General features: G+C 35.5%; 1 protein-coding gene across 4 annotated transcripts in view; it reads right to left on the reverse strand.

Moving 5' to 3' along the window:
* The window catches only part of LOC134528547 (mitogen-activated protein kinase kinase kinase 4), an 86,469-nt gene that overhangs the window by 38,387 nt on the left and 28,366 nt on the right, over positions 1-19,716 (reverse strand). For all 4 annotated transcript variants that reach the window (XM_063362269.1, XM_063362270.1, XM_063362268.1 and 1 more), the window contains 8 exons: positions 16,433-16,594; positions 14,607-14,752; positions 12,548-12,664; positions 10,412-10,628; positions 8,196-8,357; positions 6,322-6,540; positions 5,436-5,700; positions 1,421-1,594 (listed from right to left, as the gene is read on the reverse strand). In XM_063362269.1, the coding sequence (XP_063218339.1) occupies positions 1,421-1,594; positions 5,436-5,700; positions 6,322-6,540; positions 8,196-8,357; positions 10,412-10,628; positions 12,548-12,664; positions 14,607-14,752; positions 16,433-16,594 (1,462 nt within the window). The remainder of the gene's footprint in view (positions 1-1,420; positions 1,595-5,435; positions 5,701-6,321; positions 6,541-8,195; positions 8,358-10,411; positions 10,629-12,547; positions 12,665-14,606; positions 14,753-16,432; positions 16,595-19,716) is intronic.

Consider the following 19,716-nt stretch of genomic DNA (forward strand, 5'->3'; position numbering starts at 1 on the left):
ACCTTTTGCTTTTCTTTACTGCCTGTGAAATGTCTCGGGTGGACACGGGATCACAATTCAGAATTTCATGGGAAAGGGGGGAGAGAGCGCTAATGGAGCTGTCGCAGATTCCTTCCTCCCCTCTCCTTGCTAATGCTGTGAAGGCCGTCCCCTTCTCATTCGCCTGCACATGCCGCTATACCACCCCCCCCCCCCCCAACCACTCCGCGGGTCTATCCCCGCACTCTTTACTACTGTTCATAAGTTTGTTGTCTGAACGATGTCTTTATGCTGCAGCGACAAAACTTTTTTTATAACTGTCTGCTTGTGGATTTAACATTGGAGGTGTGAATAACAACGTTATCAATATTTCCAGTCTTAAAATTTAATGGCTCCACAAGTCCACATAAAAAATGCCAAAAAAATGTAGTTAGTGCAAGGAAACACAGCTGACGAGTTGTAAAAGTGGGTTTATGTGTAAATATTGCAAATGCCTAATTACATTTGAAAGAAAAGATTCCTTTGCAAAGCACATAAAGAGTGACAAACAAGTGAACACCAGGCAAAAATACTCAAGTGGTAATGATTTTGGACCATGAACCTTCTGCACCGATATTTATAACTTTAAGTGTTTCAGCCCAAAGAACATAATCCTTATCAGAAGATGTTATTTCACTAATGAAAACTATTCCTGAACTTGTTTATCATTTTGATATTTTCAAGGATTAAAAAGCCTATAAAGAAAACACACAAGAGATCTGCAAAAGAAAAGCAGATATGTTGAAAGTGCTGACTTCTCTGAACATAAATTAAATCAGTTTGTACTAGCAGTACTGCAAATTGTTTGTAGACCTTTAAACAATGTTGACAATGAACAGTGAATATCCAATGAACAGTTACTTAATCACTACAACTTAGTCGGCACAGACAGAAGACAGAACCTGAAGTATGGTGAAGATGCTGTCTTTTGATGACTAAATTAAACAATTACAGTTAGAATTTTTATGCACTTTTAGCTATGTTATAGTTAGTAAAAGTGGACATAAAAATAAAATAACCTCGCTTTTTGTTGCGAATTTCGTGAAAAAATAAAATCCCTTTTTTAAGGTCTCTACTTATACAACACAAGATGTGTTGAGGGTTGCTGTGTACTTTTTTTTATTGTGCGACTTGGTGCCTTCTTGCACCACCCGTTGGACCTTGGGACAGTGCTGCGATCTTCTGACTGAACGGACAGTTACGCATCATCATGGCGTCGGTTCGAATGTTGATGTGTGTGCTCGAACAAGATGAGAGATACAAATTTTAAATTTTCTCAATACGCATTATAAAATTCCTTCCACTACAAGACAGCAGATAGTTTCTTCTCTTCCGATGCAGCATGTTGATTCTTCTCAGACAGCTACGCCCTGGGAACTACAAATCACGAAGTGCTACTCACCTATCTTGATGCCCCTCTGCCAGCTGAAGTTGACACTGCGAGGGCGAATGTGGACTTCTTCACTTGTGCCCGTCTCCTTCACTCTCCCGATCAGATCTCTGCTGCGTAGCTTCTCATCTAGCTCCTTCTCCAATTCCTCAACGGCCAAGTAAACTCTCTCAGAGACTGTCATACCTGCAAATAAGCACCATACATGTAGCATCTAACACAACCGCCAAATAACAAAATTGTATACTATCCCAAACTTGACATTTAGAAATTATTTTCTAACCTAACTAAAGCTTCAGTGTATTTTCGGAGGCGTGCAGGGCTGAAGACAATACACCCAGTCGTGCTGGGTGGGGTGGAGGGAAAGGGTCTCGTTAATTGTTTGCTCTGCACGGGGATTGGCCAGCCGTGGCAGCGATTTGCCCCACTACTAACGCCCCTATCCCAACTCTATTCTTAAAACTAACTATGTGAGCCCAGGTAAAACCTGCATTGACACAGCTAAAACCCATGGCTTCTCAGGCAAAAGAAAAAATAAAAACAATATATTAGAGTTCGAAACCCACAACAAACAATAAATCATGCAATAGTGAGCTAAGCAAACAAAACGATAACACATACGACCAAGCTTTTTCACTGGAGGTGATCAGGAACGTAAATTTAGTCACTATTTTTGTACTGATAATTTTTTTATACATTGTGTAAAGATCACCATATTTGGTCTTATGTCACACTAATCATAGCTGTTAGTTTCCCATTGTTAAGAAATTTATTTGTTTTTATGTGCAACTTTGGTTTATAAGAGCCTACCTACACTGCTGCAAAACATTTTCAAAGCTATTGGGGAACCAATATTTTCACTTATTTTTAAATAAATACTTAAGTTTTTAGGTATGTGCGAATCCTTGATTTTCAGTTCGGTTCGAATCCGATTCGAATCCCTGGCAATATTTGAGATATAAATCCGATTCCGAATATTAAGCACAGAATAATTAAAAATAACGGATTAATTTAAAAATAATGAGTGTTCTCTTTTTCTAACTGTAACTTCTGGCAATTATTCATTACACTGAGATTGAAATGTTTATAATTATGTAAACTTAATTAATAATAAACACTTTAAAATATGAAAACCAAAACATATTCGATTCTCCAACTCAATCGTAATAAACTGCACGCCACAGGAAAATCTGTTTTATAAACGTTTCAGCAAACAAAACCATTTTTTCTGTAATAAATAGCCAAGACTTTTTTTTTTGTAGGTATGTAATTGTTTTTAGTTTATAGTTTGCTATGCGACAAAATTCGTAATTATAGTTTAAGCTAGTGATGTGCGAGTCTCGGCGTCATCGAGAACGAGTCGAGACAGAAATTTTCTCGATCTCGTCTCGAGATAATTTTTTTGGCTCGGAATTTTCGAGAATTTTGTAAACAAGAAATAGGTTAGGTAATATAATATATTGAGGCAGCATTTTGAGTTGCGTGTTGAAATAATTAATACATCTTCAACGTAACGTAGATCGAATAAAATAAAATATACTTGTTACAATAGTATACACGATAAATTATTAAAAAGTTAAAAACGAACGACTTCCGTTCACAAGTCACTACATGAAACGGTAAACGTAAACAATGAATTGTGCTGTGGTTATCACATTAAATTACAGAAGAAAATGATTATTTTCCGTTAATAAAACCAACATTAAAGTTAAAAATAAATCATTTTCAGTATCAATATCAAGTATCAACGTAAAACGGTACGGTAAAAAATAAAAATATAAACATGACTGCAGAATTCTTCCGCGATTGCATTTTGTTTTATGGCCTTAGGTTATACACACGGCCAGCAGTATATAACAAGCAACATGATGTTTAAATTGCGGTCCGTATCGATAGTGACATATCGATAGTGGTGAATGTTCAGACTTTCATGATCAAGTACCGTCCATGGCTCAAGGAAACTGTATAGACTATGGAGTCAATAACGTATGTTTACATACGACAGTAGGCAAATAAACTGTTGAGTGTAAAGGTAAAGTTGTAATTGCAATTGCAATTGTGGATACTTGATAAAATTATTGAATAATTATGTATGTTTGTCAGATTATTGAGTTTTACTTTTTTGGATCATATTATCCTGTTAACTAAAGTACAGATTTCTCGATCTCGACTCGATTCTCGAGAATTTTTAAATTGGTTTCTCGATCTCGTCTCGAATTCAAAAAAGTCTTTCTCGCACATGCCTAGTTTAAGCTCTCGAAATTCTTTTAATGTCACTGTGTTAATTATTTAATTTACATATCTTTCTTTGTTACATCATATTATAAATACTTACGTAATAGTAGCCCAATTTTATTTTTCACTGCTAGTATTTTTGAGCCGTATTAAATTAATTTATAACTTTTGTAAATATTCGCAATACTGTTCGAATCCATGTACGTACAACGATTCCGGGTTCGGGTAATTGTGGATTCGAACCGTACCCGAAAATATCGGGTACTCGCACATCCCTATAAGTTTTTAGGATAATATGATTTCATATTTTTTCCAGTGCTTATAATATATGTCCAAACAAAATAAAGGTTCCTGGAATCTGTCAGCTATTTGAGCTTGATGCAGTACCCAAAGATATTTACTTTCACATTTACAACAACATAGAAAATAATAACAGTCTAGGTACTTGCAAAAGCTGAGTTACAAAGTACTGCAGGACAACTTAAAACCTGTAACAACACATGATTACAGCCTTCCTCGTGCAATCCAGCAATAATCGGTTGTTATAAAATTTTTTCATATTTCGGGTTAGATGTAAAGTTTTTTTTTCTTTTTTCGACGTTATTGTAAATGTAATTTATTGTTTTTATTTTTAAAATTCGTAAGTTTATTTTTCTAGTAACTTTTTTTTTGCTGTCTTCTTTGTGTGGGAAGGCGTGCTGACGTAATTATCCATCGTTTTTCCACGACCGAGGCTTTGTTTCACACGCTAGGCATGTGAGTCACGGTCACGGGAGTGTGTGAGAAAGAGACAAAATCGCTGCGTCGTGGGAACAGAAGTAAGCATTTCGTTGAGCTTCTATTGCCATGCGCCGTGATTGGCTGAGAATTACGCCAGCAAGCCCAGGACACTGCCTGCACAAAGGGAAGGAAGGCTGTATGGTCAGTCATTGTCCGAGCACCGTGCCGGACGGTCGTTGTTCGGGCGGCGGGCCGAGCGATGGCTCTGTGTGTTATTCTTTTCTGGACGTACAGTTTAATTGTTTTTTTTTTGTGTGCTCTGTTGTACAAAATATAGTGTGAATTTTCCATGAATTAAAAAAAAAAAACAGGTAATACATCAAACCATGTGTATTAATTTCTTCTTTCTTCGTGACCTGTAACATGTATGTTCCACACATCACCTAAATTGAGCTAGCTGGAGGTGGTGAGTGGTAACAAACCTAATCATTTGATGTAAAATGTTATTTCAGGACTTTCAGATTTCAGGATAACAGCATAACATCATCGCGAAAAGGATCATTCTAAGTTTTGTATAAAACACATTATCCAGGGATACAGGTTGAAGTCTCGCATGAAGCAATAGGCCCAGTCAGGGGAGTATCTGTGTTGGTGAGGCGGGATGATAGAGCGACGCTCGCTGGTGACACTAGCGCGCGAGGCTGCGGACTAGCGTACGGTCTTCTCGTCGTGTACAGGACAACTATGAGATTTGAGCGGTAACCATAACCGTACATGATGGATAGATGAAGATGAAGGTGTAATGCAAGTCCATAAAAGTTCTTTCAAGAATCTGTACCGGGTGTTTCATGTCTAAACATTATTCTGAAAACACGGATTTTAGCCATTTCACTCTCCCAGAATACAGTTTAAAAACAAAATACAGAAACAGAACTTCTCATCTCCCTTCAACATATTCTTAAATGCTTTTCGTAAACTCTGGTAGTGGAAACAAATTTGCAAATAACATGGTTTATCCTGAAGCTCCGCACAACCTATGCTGTGCCGAGGTTTGCCGAGCGACGACACACACCGTGCAGACAGCCCTCCAGGGACTCCAAGCTGCCGGCGAGGTCGCCGGGGGCCGGTTGCACCTGCAGCGACAGGGAGCGCTGGGGCGCCGTGGCGGTGGGGTTGGCCCCGCCCTCCTGCAGCGAGCGCGACGCCAGGTAGGCCTTGCGCTGGCCCGGGGAGGGGGAGGCGGCCCGGGACCGCGGCAGGGGCGACGCCAGGTGGGGCTGGGGCTGCGTGCTGCCCACCACGTGCGAGATGCACTCGTCGATGCTCGTCTTCAGGTTCTCCGCAAACAAACACACACAGGCGCTCACACACTTCCTGCCCACAAGACAGCTGTTGAAGGAATTTGGTCCGCAACTGTAGCTATCTGTCAATGAACATGTTAGGGCTTAACCTCTCCTCGACATCAGGGTCATTACAGCCAGTGGAGCACTACTGGAGGAAACACGAGTACCCTGAGAAAACTTACTAGCTCACAGCAACTCCTTTTCTCACCAGCACTGCGGCTACTTACTTTACACATATGGTTTTAGTTGATGCATCTAAGGACTTAAACATAATTTTTCTTCACACTTACAGCAGGTACATACATATGTACAAACATGATATTTTAGTGACAGATACCAAACCACGTGGTTTTGTCTTAAAATTATGTCGTGTTACAACCAGTTAACAAACTTTAATTGATTTAAGCCACAAATTAAAGGTTTTTCTTTATCTCCACAAACAAATACATATATGTATTTTTGTGCCTTCGATGACAAAAAACTACGACATTATAATTAGATTTCTTTACAAATTATCTAGTAAACAATCATAAATTAATTACAAACAACTTAGTCCCTTGATTAAAATAGAGGTAAAATTTAAAAGGTAATTTTTTTTTCACGCACACAACTTACCTCAAACTCCTTGTCGCTGAGCCACCTGGTCTTGTCCGGCTCGCAGACAACCGTCAGGAACTCCAGGCCCTGATTGGCCCACGTGGGCCGCAGGCCCCTCCCCCTCTCGCAGCGATCCATCACGAAGCGCATCCACTGGTGCGCGAAGCTGATCATCCCGGACACCACCTTCTCCCGCAGGGGCCCCGCGCAGATCAGACGTGAAGCCGTATTGTGGAACTAGAAACAACAACGAATAAGTGTACAAGAGGCCACCAACATTAACGAATCCATTCTCAAAACCAAAATACTACTTTAAAAAATATTAACGTAAGATTGAAATTGAAGTAAGTGTCAAAATTCAGTTACAATTCAGCTTCATGATGTCACTGAAACACTGTAATTCACCTGAAACATTACACAGCTGTGTCTTAAATGTTTGTGCTCTATGCCCTACAACTGGCAACAGTGCACACAGTAACAAAGACTGCACTAATGGCAGAAACAGTGTATTGGAAAGAGACAGTAAATGTCTGTTACACTGCACGCTGCAATGAGCTACAGACTCAATTTACAGTAAACATAAGATCTGAATCTACCAAATGATGTATTTTTTAAGTACCATATAGTATTAGCAATAGGTTAAAACAAGATTTCATGGTTTTATTTTTAAACCAATTTTATTCTTACAACAGGAGATTTTCGTGTTACTGTTTTTATTTTTTATGAATTTTGTTTATATATAAAGACAGAATAATATTAACAAATTTGACACTTAAATGTTTCATTATACTTATTTCGCCAAAACTGTGTGATTTTGACAGACATATGATACACTTTTGCAATTATTACGCTATAATGATTTGTTATAAGCTTGTCTAACAACTCGTAACAATAAATATAACTAAGAAAGTATTTGTGTGTTTGGATAATGTAAAAATGAGTTACTAATAATAGTTGCAAGTTAAAAAAAAAGTATAAAAATTAGCAATCTATTTAGTATCTATTTGGTACAAACTTCATGCTAAATAAATTACATTATTTTAATATATATGTATATACACACACACATATACATGCATACACACACACACACATATACAAATATAAAACTACGATTTTGTGAATTGAGTTTATGTTTCAATTAAAAATGCTGAATTATTTCATAAATTTAGTTGCATTTCGATGTTTGATGGAGTATTATCTTGCATTTTGGTGTTTATGGTGTAATTACACGCATTTACTTGTTATTTCGGTTTTATCACCATTCACCACACAAACTTGTCGCTGGTAAGGGATCGTCCATTAATCACGTGAGGTTCGAAGAGGGGGAGGGGGGGGGGGTTGTCGGGAAAAATCACGAAATATCACAAGGGGGGAGGGGGGGTGTAGAGAGATATCACGTGTATTTATTTTTTCGCGCGATTTCTACTAAACAGAAAAGGGACGCGTGACCTTGACTCGCCGTAGCCAGGCAACAATATCCCCGCCTGCCGCAACATGAACCACCCGGCTCGGCTTGCCAGTCGCCAGTAAGACTGTGATTTTGGCGCCGAATACATGCGTAAATCACATATAAGCATTTCCTTTATTATTTTATGCCAGTGAGAATAAACCTGCAACCTTAATGTGTGTCTGGACATTTTTATCACTGTGCTTAATTTTCCAGAATTAAATTAGATTATACCTATATTTAAAGATAATATTCTGAAAATTTTAAAAATATTTTGTACCAAAAAAATACACGTGATTTATTGGGGGGGAGGGGGGGGAGGGGGGGGGGGGTAGTAGTCTGAAACCTCACCACAAATCACTAGGGGGGAGGGGGGGTTAAAAATTTGCTAAAAAAACATCACGTGATTAATGGACGACCCCATATGAGTGATATCACTCACCTCGAAGCCAAACTTGTAGCCCGTGTGCAGAACCTCCCTGCATCTGGCCAGAAGAGCCAGCTTCTCATTGTCATCCAGGCCGTCATAGCCCGTCACGTCACACGTTGTTTCAGCATCATTTATGCTTTTTGTTATCTTGTCACAAAACCTTAAGATTTCAACCTAGGTAAAAAAAAAAAAATTACAAAAATTTTAAAGATGGTTATCAAAATCCTCTTTCCTCAAAGATAAATGATGTTATAGCTAATACTTTTGCTGAATATGGCTGCAATGTTTATGTATCTCCATTGAATAACCTTATCTCTTTACCATGTGTCTCAAATAATTACTCTATTCCTGTAACTAATGATGTTACCAAGAGTCTAGTACTTTGGAGCATTAAATCTTTGCAATCCAATCTATCGACTGGTCCTGATGGTATTCCTAATTTCATTATTAAAGGTTGTTCACACCTTCTTGTTCTTATTCTTACATTCACTTTTAATTACAATATATATAGTGGTATCTACCCTTACTGTTGGATAACATTTAAAGTCTATTCACAAGAAATGCCGCAAATTGAATGTTAGTAATTATAGGCCTATATCTATTTTAAACACATTTGCTAAAGTGTTGGATTAAATTATTTACAAAGATCTTGAATTCAATGTCAAAAACAAACTTTCTAACATTCAACATGTCTTTCAAAGTGGCCTAACTACGATTACTAATTTTCTAACTTTTCTGAATCCTACTCATGCTAAGGTTGTTTCAAGTGTTCAGGTATATTCTTGTTATTTTGATCTGGCAAAAGTTTTTGATACTGTCAACCACAACAGTATTTACTCGCGTAAAGGCCCCCCTTTTTTCCCAAAATTTCGACTCCAAAAAAGGGGAGGGGGCCTATACGCGAATTTGGAGGAAAAAATAGATTTTTCTTTTCAAGTCGTGCGTCTTTGTTCGAATGTGAAGGGCGGGGGAGGCAGCGACGCGGCAGGAGGGTGAGAGAGGCAACGACTCCGCAGGGGGGAGTGGCAGCGCTACGACAAGGGGGAGAGAGGCAGAGGCAGCGCTGAGTCAGGAGGGGAGAGAGGCAGAGGCATGGCTTAACCTCCCTCCTGCCAGCTAGCCAGCCAACCAGACAAAGGAGTGTTAGAATCCTTGACCCACTTCCCTTCCTCCTTCACTTCCCCTCTTCTTCACCGACAACACTCCACATCAAGACATCAACACAGCGGCAGCGCGCGAGTCCAGCTTTCTTTATCTTTATGTCGTTTGAGATAGGACTAACTGCTTACGTCTGGCATGCCTCACGACGGCCTACTGAGAACGGACAAACTATAATACAAGTCTCTGTATCACTGCCGCTTACAAAATCACCTCCCGCCACTCACAATACATGGCTTGTTGTTTGATGCATGCCAAGCTGCCCTGCCCTCAGATAAACCCAGAAAAACAGGTTTTTAAAGATTTTCTCAAAAATGTTTACAAAACAAGGAGGGGGGCTTATACGCGGGCGGGGCCTTTACGCGAGCAAATACGGTATTACTTTGTAAACTATCCAACTTTTGGGTTAACTGATAAATATGTTATCTGTTTTTCTAGTTACTTATTAATTATATATACTTCACAAATTATTTTGTTACGTGATAACGTCTTATAAATCGATGAACGCCGGCTGCACGCACGAAAAAGCATGACTCATTGTCAAGTTCCGCTTGAGCCGAGCGTGCAAGAACCGGCCAACCACCGTGCCAGAAAATCTTCTATAATGTTGAACAGGTTAAGGTGGGCTTTTTAAACGCAGCAATTTTAAAATTTTGATTTAACTGTCCAATTTCATCATTTCAAATTAACAATTTTTTGACATTGATTTGATTTCAGTTTATTTCTATAACTAATTGTTCATGATTATATTTAAACAAATTATTTGATTTAAATTTGCAAAAACTGTAAATAATATTTGAAAATTAAAAAGTATGCGATTTTTCATCAAAGTTTTCTTATGATGTTATCACGTAAAATTATCGTCCGTAAACCGACTTTACAGATAACCCCCGACAAACACAACCCCCCCCCCCCCCCCCCCCCCCACTTTTTTTTGCAGTGACTTAAATTTCAAATACTCAAACAGGCTTACAAATTACCGATTTCACTTTCATGACGTGGCATGACATGCACACAAGAGTTATTAAAGCATCCTTTGAAACGCGCAGTGGGTCTGTCAACGGCCGTACCTTCAGCTCCCGTATGGCCTCTAGGATCATCTCGCCACAGGTGAGTTTGCTGGCTCCGTAACACTTGCTGTGGTTGATGTTCTCTATGGCCCGGGCAAACGTGCGGATCCCCAGGTCGTTCTTCAGGGACTTCGCAAACGTCACAATCTTTATTGTGTTTTCCCGCACTTCGTTGAATAGCGTTTGGAATTCCCGACAAACACCAAGCATTATGTGCCTGTAAAAAAAAAATCATTTTCATTTTTATTTTGCCTGACAGGTTCTACACAACCTTCCATCATTTCTGGATACTGTCCTCACTATTATACCATCCAAAAAACTATTTAACTTAACTTTATTTCAGGCAGCTTCGTAAGTTTCCACATTCAGTGCCAAGCACAAAATCCATTTTTTTTTTTTTTGCGTTTGAAAATATTTATTCCCCGGGTTAAAACTGGGCTGTGTTGTGCCTTTACCATAATAATTCATACTGTAAAAAGAAAACAATAAAACCACTGTAAAAAAGGCATTTGGTGCAAACTAGCTTTGATTACCATCACCATTATTACTGCAGACAAAACAGACATTTCTACTACATATTCTGTTAGAAATTTTGACTTTCAAAACATTAATTTCACAAACAGTTTAACACAAAAGTTAACACTAAGAGATGAATGAAACTGCTACGAAAATATCACCTACAAAATTCATTGTAAATACAGAAAAACTTGTTTAAGATGTTCCAACACAACACAATTTCCAGTTTAAGTTGGTCAAATGTTATGGTACCGTCATTTTCTCCATAAGATGTAAATTATTATTGCCCATATAATAAGTGGCCCAAAACATTGGTTTCCTGTATAAAAGATTTTTTTTTGTTTTTTTTTAAAAGGTTAAAACCATATTTTGTTAGGAAATTACAGTTTACTTCTTTAATCAACATATATACAAAGAGATTCAAATGTTACAACCTTTATCTGTTCCTTTGCCCCTTTGTAACGCATAAGAAAATGTAGCTAGCACTGGTTGGCATTATGTCTGGTTGAGTTGATACCTACATAGATTGCGCATACGTAGTTGAATACTGCTACAGATAACTCGCTGGTTGCATGTCATGCATCTCTTGCAGAGTACACTATACTTGATAGCCTGCACTCTTTCCTGCTTCAACTGCTCTAAAACTAAGACAGTTATCAATATGCTATGATTTTTCAGTCTTGCGCTCGTCTGCAGTTTTTATTGTCAATTTATTTAAAATTAATACAAAATAAGTTCTTGTTTCTTTGCATTTATTTTCTAGTAATCGTAATCAGGTATCAACAAAATTAGAATATGTATTCAATGTGTAACTTCTCTTCGGAAACGTTTTCAAACACAATCTCAATTTGTACTTTTTTTGTACATTTTTATTCAACCATGTATGCATGGAAGACAACATTTTTTCAATACTAATTTTAAATTTTTCTTTTTATTGGTTTAAGCCTTTGTTATCATGATAAAATGTTATCATTTGTCAATTTATTCATGTATACTTTTAACAAACTATGAATGAGAGAAAAGCTTCCTTCTCCCACCTAAGAAGTTATCTGAATATAGTTCCTTGGAAACAAAGTTTCACATTCATTAATTATAACATTTTTTTTGTAAATGTAAATAATTTTTATTACTAAATAACTGTTCACAATATGGGGCACTAATATCTGTTCTGTAGTAGCCAACTAAACAGAATCACTTTTGAATTTTTCAACCATAACAAAAAACACATACTGGACTTAATCACACTAGCAACATTTGTTATCCAAAAATGTGCCAGCTTATCATGAATATAGCATTCTTTGGCTACTGTATGTACTCCATTAGTTCTAATAACTTTTGGAAAAATTTTATTTTCTCATTTACTGTAATTAAATTACTGATTTAATTCCTGCGCAATATTGCTGACATGGAAAAAAGTTAAATGGAGACCCAAGTGCCAGTATTGCTAAAAATAATTCTAGCAATATGGTATTAAAAAATTTCATATCTTAGAAACTGCAATTACATTATTAATTAATAAAAGATATCTTACCAAACATTTCAAATCAATTAAAACCTAGATGTAGGTAAGGATATAGATTTCAAGATTTGTCATCGAAATGACTGCCACAAAGTGCTTACTTCGGTGATGCATCTTCAACCTCCCAGAACTTCTCATTTTCCACATTATCCATGATAGTTTTCATCCTTTTCTCCAGATGCTGTCCGATTCCTCTCAACAAACCAACTGTGATTTGACTGGAAAAAAAATGACAGTCTTAACACAATGCCACATTCACTAAATTCACTGTCTGTCAATTATTTTAGTGAAAACTGGGTAAATAATTGTACACATACAGGAATCAAATAAACATTAAAAACAGAATAACTGTGGATGAATCATCTAAAAGGAAAAGTAAGGAAAATATAAAACTAGCAGTTTTGGAAATATAAACTTCGCCAACTTTTTAAAAAACTAATTTGAATTAGTGATACAACAAATCACCCCAATCCTTATTTTACCTAACATAAATCTTCAATTTTAATCACACACCAAACTAGGTCAAAAATAAAAATACATAAAAAATAGTAATAGTGTTGTAACTGTTCATTTCATGAACTAAATATAAATGTTTGCACATCTATTCATGTAGCATTAAATTCTTTTAAATTTAAAGGTTTTGTGTGGCCCAAAATTAATAAAATATTGCCATGAGTTACAGAAAACTATCTATGTACGCTACTTCCAAACTATGATTATAAAAATAAATGATGATAGAAGCAAGATTATACAGTGAATAGCAATAAAACCAAAATAACAGCAAAATTACAATACACTACACTGCCAAACACTGAAATGGAAGATAATACACCATCAAACACCGAAAGGCAGCTAAATTCACAATTGCCTCATTATAGCTATTAAAATATACCCTTCACTTCATAAATCTTTATTTTAGGTTTTTATTTAAAAACCTAAAATATTATGAACGAAGTAAAAAACATTAATTAGGTTATATCTATGGTTTTTTTCAAAGTAAATAAAAGCAGTCTATAGATGATTACCTATATATAGTCATGGGTAAAGGCCCATAGAAAAACATCACAAGAAAATGTTTTTGTGTATATATTTTGGGTTTTTAAAATTGCAAATACATATATATTTTTTTCATTAAATGTTTTTGTTACAGAATTTTGTTCAGCTTAGTTTCACTAATATATTGTGTAGTAGTATTGTTTAATGTACTCATATTAAGTGTTTTACCATGAATTCTTGAAGCAATTTATCAATGTAATTGTGCTTGATATGCACTGTTTCAATTTTTAATGACAATAAAGATGAAATTCCCTATTTTTAATGATAAAATTTACATTTTAATAACACCATAAAACCTCGGCTCTATTGATAGCTATTTAACAGCTGTATAAAACTCACACAAATCAGAGCAGCAGAATTCTAGAGTACATTCACAAAGCACTCCATATAGTATGTATGGTCTTGATTTTCTTGAAACCTTATATTTCAAATGATAAAGATGGGGATGATTGGTTCTGCATATCACGTGATGCTCATTGCAATATACACACAAGTACAACCTGCTTTTGTGAAACATAAGCAGCAGTACTACATAAATATATATGCATGTGTAAGATGTATTATTTAAGTATAAACTAGCATCGTTTGTGAAAATTGTGAAAAGGAGGGGATGTGAGAGTCTGCTAGCTGATGCACCCACGCGTCACTAGTCTACAAGTAGAACTCTGTCGCACTCTTATACATGCCTCACCTTGAGGGTATGCCACTGGTACGCCTCCAATGGGAAAAAAAAAACTAAACTGAACTTTGAAATTCAACTTATGAAACAAAAAAAATTAGAACTAATACAAACGGGAAGGAATATAAACCAAAGATGCCATTTTGTATTCATCAGTTTTGCAAGAGCCCTCAAAAGTCAACATGATGGCAAATATAATTACAGAAATACTGGATTGAGATCGGAAAGACATCAAAAATGCAACATGGACATCATCCGGGAAAAATGTGGTCGAACATCGCTAAAAAAAATTTTAATTAAAAAAGAACTAAAAATAAATTTTGAAAAAGAAAAAAAAAATCTCTTTGAAGGGAATCCTTGCACCATATCTACACGCTATGGAAACTATCTTCTGTTAACATAGAAGAGGAAGACGCGCTACTTACGATACTTTGTGCGACACGAGCCCCTCCCCGCCGATGATGGGGGACAAGCCCTTCAACCACGCCCACTCTTCCTCCAGCAAGTTCTTCTTCTGCGACAGCGCTGGGGCGACCATCTGCAGGCAGTCTCTGAAGTAGTCCAAGTGAACCTGTTTTAGTAAGGAGAGGTATCATATTTGTTCAATAATACGCTTATTTTACAAATATCTGCAATTTTGCATATTTCTGGTTTTTGACGTGACGTCTAATAAATCGATGAACGCCGGCTGCACGCACGAAAAAGTGTCCCGTTACACACATTGTTCCGTTATGCTGTGTCCCGTTACACTCATTGTACGCTTGCGCCGCATCTATCTCTCTTCCACTCGATTGGAACAACCATCGATTTGACTTTTTCGAGGCACATTAAACTTGAAACACTCCCAATCGTTTCCTACTTTTCCTATCATCGTCCTATCCTTAACAGAATAACACAGATTGGAAGAAGTTAAATAGCAAACATGTATAAAAGTTATGGTTAAAATAATCTCTTCGTTAAAGTAATAAACATATTTGAATTAATGAGTGCAAATAAAAGTAAATTTATCAATTAAATTGTAGATTTCATTTCACTCCTTCTTTGTATCCATACAAAATAGTGATAATTCAATAAAAATTATTCAATTTTATTCATAAAAGTATTCAATCATTTCATCAATGTTTTGTAATGACGTTGTCACGTTAAACTATCGTCCATAAACCGACTTTACAGACAACCAATTTTTTTTTTATAAAAAAATTATTGTGTGTTAGCAAACTAAAGCCATGTGTTTATTCGCAAGTCGCAGTTGGAAAAGAGGTACCACTACTACTACTTTTAAAACCTGTCAAAGCTGAGTAAAGTTGAGTGTAAAAGTGAGCCTGCACACCACAACCACCTGGGATTAGTAAACTGTTAAAAAACCATCATGTATTAATCAAAATGACACTGTTTTGGTAAAAGAAAAGTTATCAAACATTTCCGTGTCATATTTGTTCCATAATATGCTTATTTTATGAGTTTTAAAAATGAAATATTACTAAAAATAAAACTACAAAATCTTATTCTGTGCATGGGTGATACTTAAACACATCTGTTGAATTAAAAAGCAGCACAGAAGAATAAAATATGTATTAAATAACAAACAATAGTAATCCTGTTTGGAGTTTCAACAGTTAATTGTAAAACTACTAATTAAAAAATATTGAATAAAATAATGGTCCTAAAATTATAGTTCCTCATAACATTTTCCTGCATGGAATGTTTTTAATTTACCCTTGGAGAATGTTATAACAGCATTCTACTACATTAAATAAAGCTGCCTGGTGTATTTACTCCCTTTTATTACTTCCCATTTTAAAATTATCTTATGTAATTAAAATTTCGAAACAAATTATTTTATTTTAATATCAAATGTTTGGCATGTGTGGGGAAAATGATGAATAGAATTTCTCAGAAGTACCAGTGAGCATTATCATGAACTGTGTAATACTATTTTTTTCTGCAAATGCCTTGTTTTGGGGTGAAAGATTTACTTGAAGCTCCAATTTGAAGTACTACATAATACAACATATTTAAACATTTAAAGTCAATTATCAAAATATCATGGAAATTGAAATTACGAGTGTCAGGCAACATTTTCAAAGTGTGGGTATGCTTTGGCCCATGTAGCTTCATTCCTGTGGAGGTTTTGAAGGACAGAAGATGTTGCAACCATATTGAAAAATCAGGAATACTTATATAGTTTACTGCAGCTAACGAATTCAGTCAACACAAGACGTCGAGTGTCCACACACGGAGACGCACTGACCTCTAGCATGCAGCGTATGCTCTTCTCGAACTCCCAAAGACTGTCCTCATACGCCTGCCGAGTGGCTTCATCCATTTTCCATATCACAGCATTCACCAAATTTTTATAGCGCTGTTTGACGTATGCTGCATTTGATATGCCATCTCTGAACTCCCGCACAAGCTGAAATAAAAACAAAATTTTTTGAATTTGATAAAAGTGTTATGTTTTCCAAAAAAAAATGTATCCAATTATTTTTTCAATGCAAAGTGGTGCCAGTTGAATTTTTTAACACATTATTTTTACTTTACATATTTACATCAGACATGAAATTCTCATTTTAAAAACTAGTTTGTTTCAAAATTGGTAAAACAAACTTAAAAACTTTATTTTGAATATTATTTTTTTTAAGTAACTGTATTATAATTAAATCAATTCTCAAATTTCGAAAACTCACTCATGTCTGTTTTTTTAACCATTTGATCAGAATTCCCTAATAATGAATAGTGATAGGCGATACAGATAAAAATGACAACAATCCAATTACTAATACATTTTTCTAACACATCCAATAAACAATAAAAAAACTTAGAAAAAAAAGTTTAATACTTTTTGAATATAATTCACAGTGCAAGTCTTCAAAAATTCAATATTTGTAGGTAATACGTTTGTACCCCAAAAAAAATTCTTTAATGAAAGGATTTTTAGTAAATGAAAGAAGTATTTGATTATGAAACATTCGGGCATAGCTTGATACAGAAAAAACTCCACTGTTACAATCCCGTATATTATGACCACCTCTCTATTACAACCCCTTTTCAAAGAACCGTAAATATAATGATAAACATAATTTCAAGTCAAATTTCAAGGAAATCAGCCAAAAATTTGTTTGAAGTTTCTTTTCGCGACAGGAAACCAGCGTGATCTCGCCTGCCCTCTCTGTTTGCCTATGATATTACGACTTGGATTTGTATGACTTAGGGTGGTATTTATATTCACGTCTTGAGCAATTCCTTCGTCAAGAAAATCTTATATGCATTCTTATTTAACATTTGTGTGTCATAGATGTTGCTTGAGATGATCTCAAGTGATCGCAAACAAGACAATCTTGATGAAGACCATCTTATGATAGTCCCATATTTCTTATTTCTGAGAAGGCATTCTCCTGTCTCATAGTCATTGCTTGAGAACACCATCGTAGAAGCATGTTTCATAGTCGCTGAGACCGTGCTTAAGAACACGAATAAGATCGTCTTTGCCAAGACCACTGCAGGGATGTCTCAAGCAATTGCTTGTTCTGATTGCAATGTAGAAAATGGCGGATTCTCGTGAACCTCGTATTTTTAAACTTAAATAAATCCTGTATGAAGTGCTTAAGCAATGATAATGTATTTTAAATGAGTTTAGTGTTTGTTTGTGACCAGTGGTTACATTTTCAAGTGCTAAACAGACACGTTTATTTACATATCGATCACACAATGAGTACAATGGATGTAGAAAATGATGCGTTTAATGATGGTTGATGGCACACATCACAATCAGAAAATTTAATTCTACATTCGTGATACCCAGAAAACATTAAAAATAATTTAAGAAAAAGTGGCATTAAACTGTTAATATACATTAATTTCCCATTAATTTTCGTCAGAGATTTGGTAGTGTAATGGTTAGGGAGGTAGGTTTATTTGGTTCAAATCCTGGCACTGACAGTACTTTTTTTTTATAGTTACAGTTAATGAATAATGCAAATATAGCTTTAAGAAAAATTTTATGAGATTAATTTTTTTAAATCTAATTGTTATAATATATTTAAATACATAGCTCAGTTTATTGATTTGGTTATTTCATACGCAGTAGGCTTTGAGACACTGTAGTCTATATATTTTACTTATAATACGATTAAATTATAGAATCACAAGTAACTTGAACAAGAAAAATCAACCTATTATATGAGGAAATTAATGTCTTATATTATTTATGAACAAACACTTTATAAAGGGTTTTACAAAATTTTAAGTTCCTTACTATGTACCCTTATCAGATTTGTTCAAACTTATTGTTATAATTCTAAACATACATTTTTCTTACTTAAATTAAACATTTAATTTTACTGTGTAGTTAAATCTGATATTTTTACTAAACTAACATTTACTGTACCTTATCCTGAAGCTGAAGCAGAGTGACATTTTCTAAAAAAAAAAAAAAAAAAAAAAAAAAAGTTTTTCACTACCTGAAATATTTTTTGATAATTCTGTAAAGACAAGTAGCTTTTAAACAAGTAGTAATTCAGTATTAACAGTTCTGAAGATGCTAACTTAATTTTATTATTTTTTAAAAGGGTATTATTAAATCGTTAGATACATAATTTCTTAATGTTAGACTAACACAGGAAAGACAAAAGTCTATAAATTTCTTAATTTCATTCATCTCAAGTGACACAAGTTGAGATGTACTAGAAGGTGTGCATATTTGTGGTCGCAAAACATCAATTTTTCCATGTGTGATTCAAGAGTATTAAAACAAAAAACGAATTCCTCACGTACAAACGCACTTCGAATGTAGTGATATATACTCACTAAATCTTGTTACTATAAATAGCCTCAGATTCTGGGGTTTCAGTGCTTGGTGTGAATAATACCAGAATATTTAACGAAAACAGTTCAATCGGCAAAGGTCGTGTATGCTCGTGTCTTTTCGGCTGTCTCAAGTAAGTGCTTCGTCAAGCCATAAGTACGGCAAACAAGCTCTTGCTTGAGCATGCAGTCCATGAAGCTCGTCTTGTTCGCGGACTATGAAACATGGAGATTGAAATCGCTGCCTTGAGAAACAAGACCGTCTTCGTCAAGACGGTCTCAAGACATTGCTCAAGATGCGACTATAAATACCAGCCTTAGGATCTCTTTGGTTATTTATTACTGTCTGTAGACAACTAATAACTTCTTAACTCAGATTCAGTAAAGTTTTTGGTTTGATCTGGTGTGTGATGTTAGGCGACCCACTCATTTCATCCGGTCCGATCTGATCGTGCTTTACAATAGATTCGACAGTTGTCGACAACTGCATTTTTGTTTTGTTTTCAATATTACATGGACATCTGGTTTGTGTAAACTGTGTAGATCAGGATCTCGAAACGCGGAAAATGTTTCAGGGCCATGAGGCTTTTTTTGATAGACAAAAAAATCAAAATATTTTCAGGATATTTTAGGGTTATTCACAGAAGGGTTTTTAATTTTCACTGAGAAAAAACTAATGCAGAAAAAGACTGATTTAACATGTTTGATCAGACATAATAACTGCATCATTGG

The sequence above is a fragment of the Bacillus rossius genome, chromosome 1 (assembly GCF_032445375.1).
Source record: "Bacillus rossius redtenbacheri isolate Brsri chromosome 1, Brsri_v3, whole genome shotgun sequence".
Classification (NCBI taxonomy): domain Eukaryota; kingdom Metazoa; phylum Arthropoda; class Insecta; order Phasmatodea; family Bacillidae; genus Bacillus; species Bacillus rossius.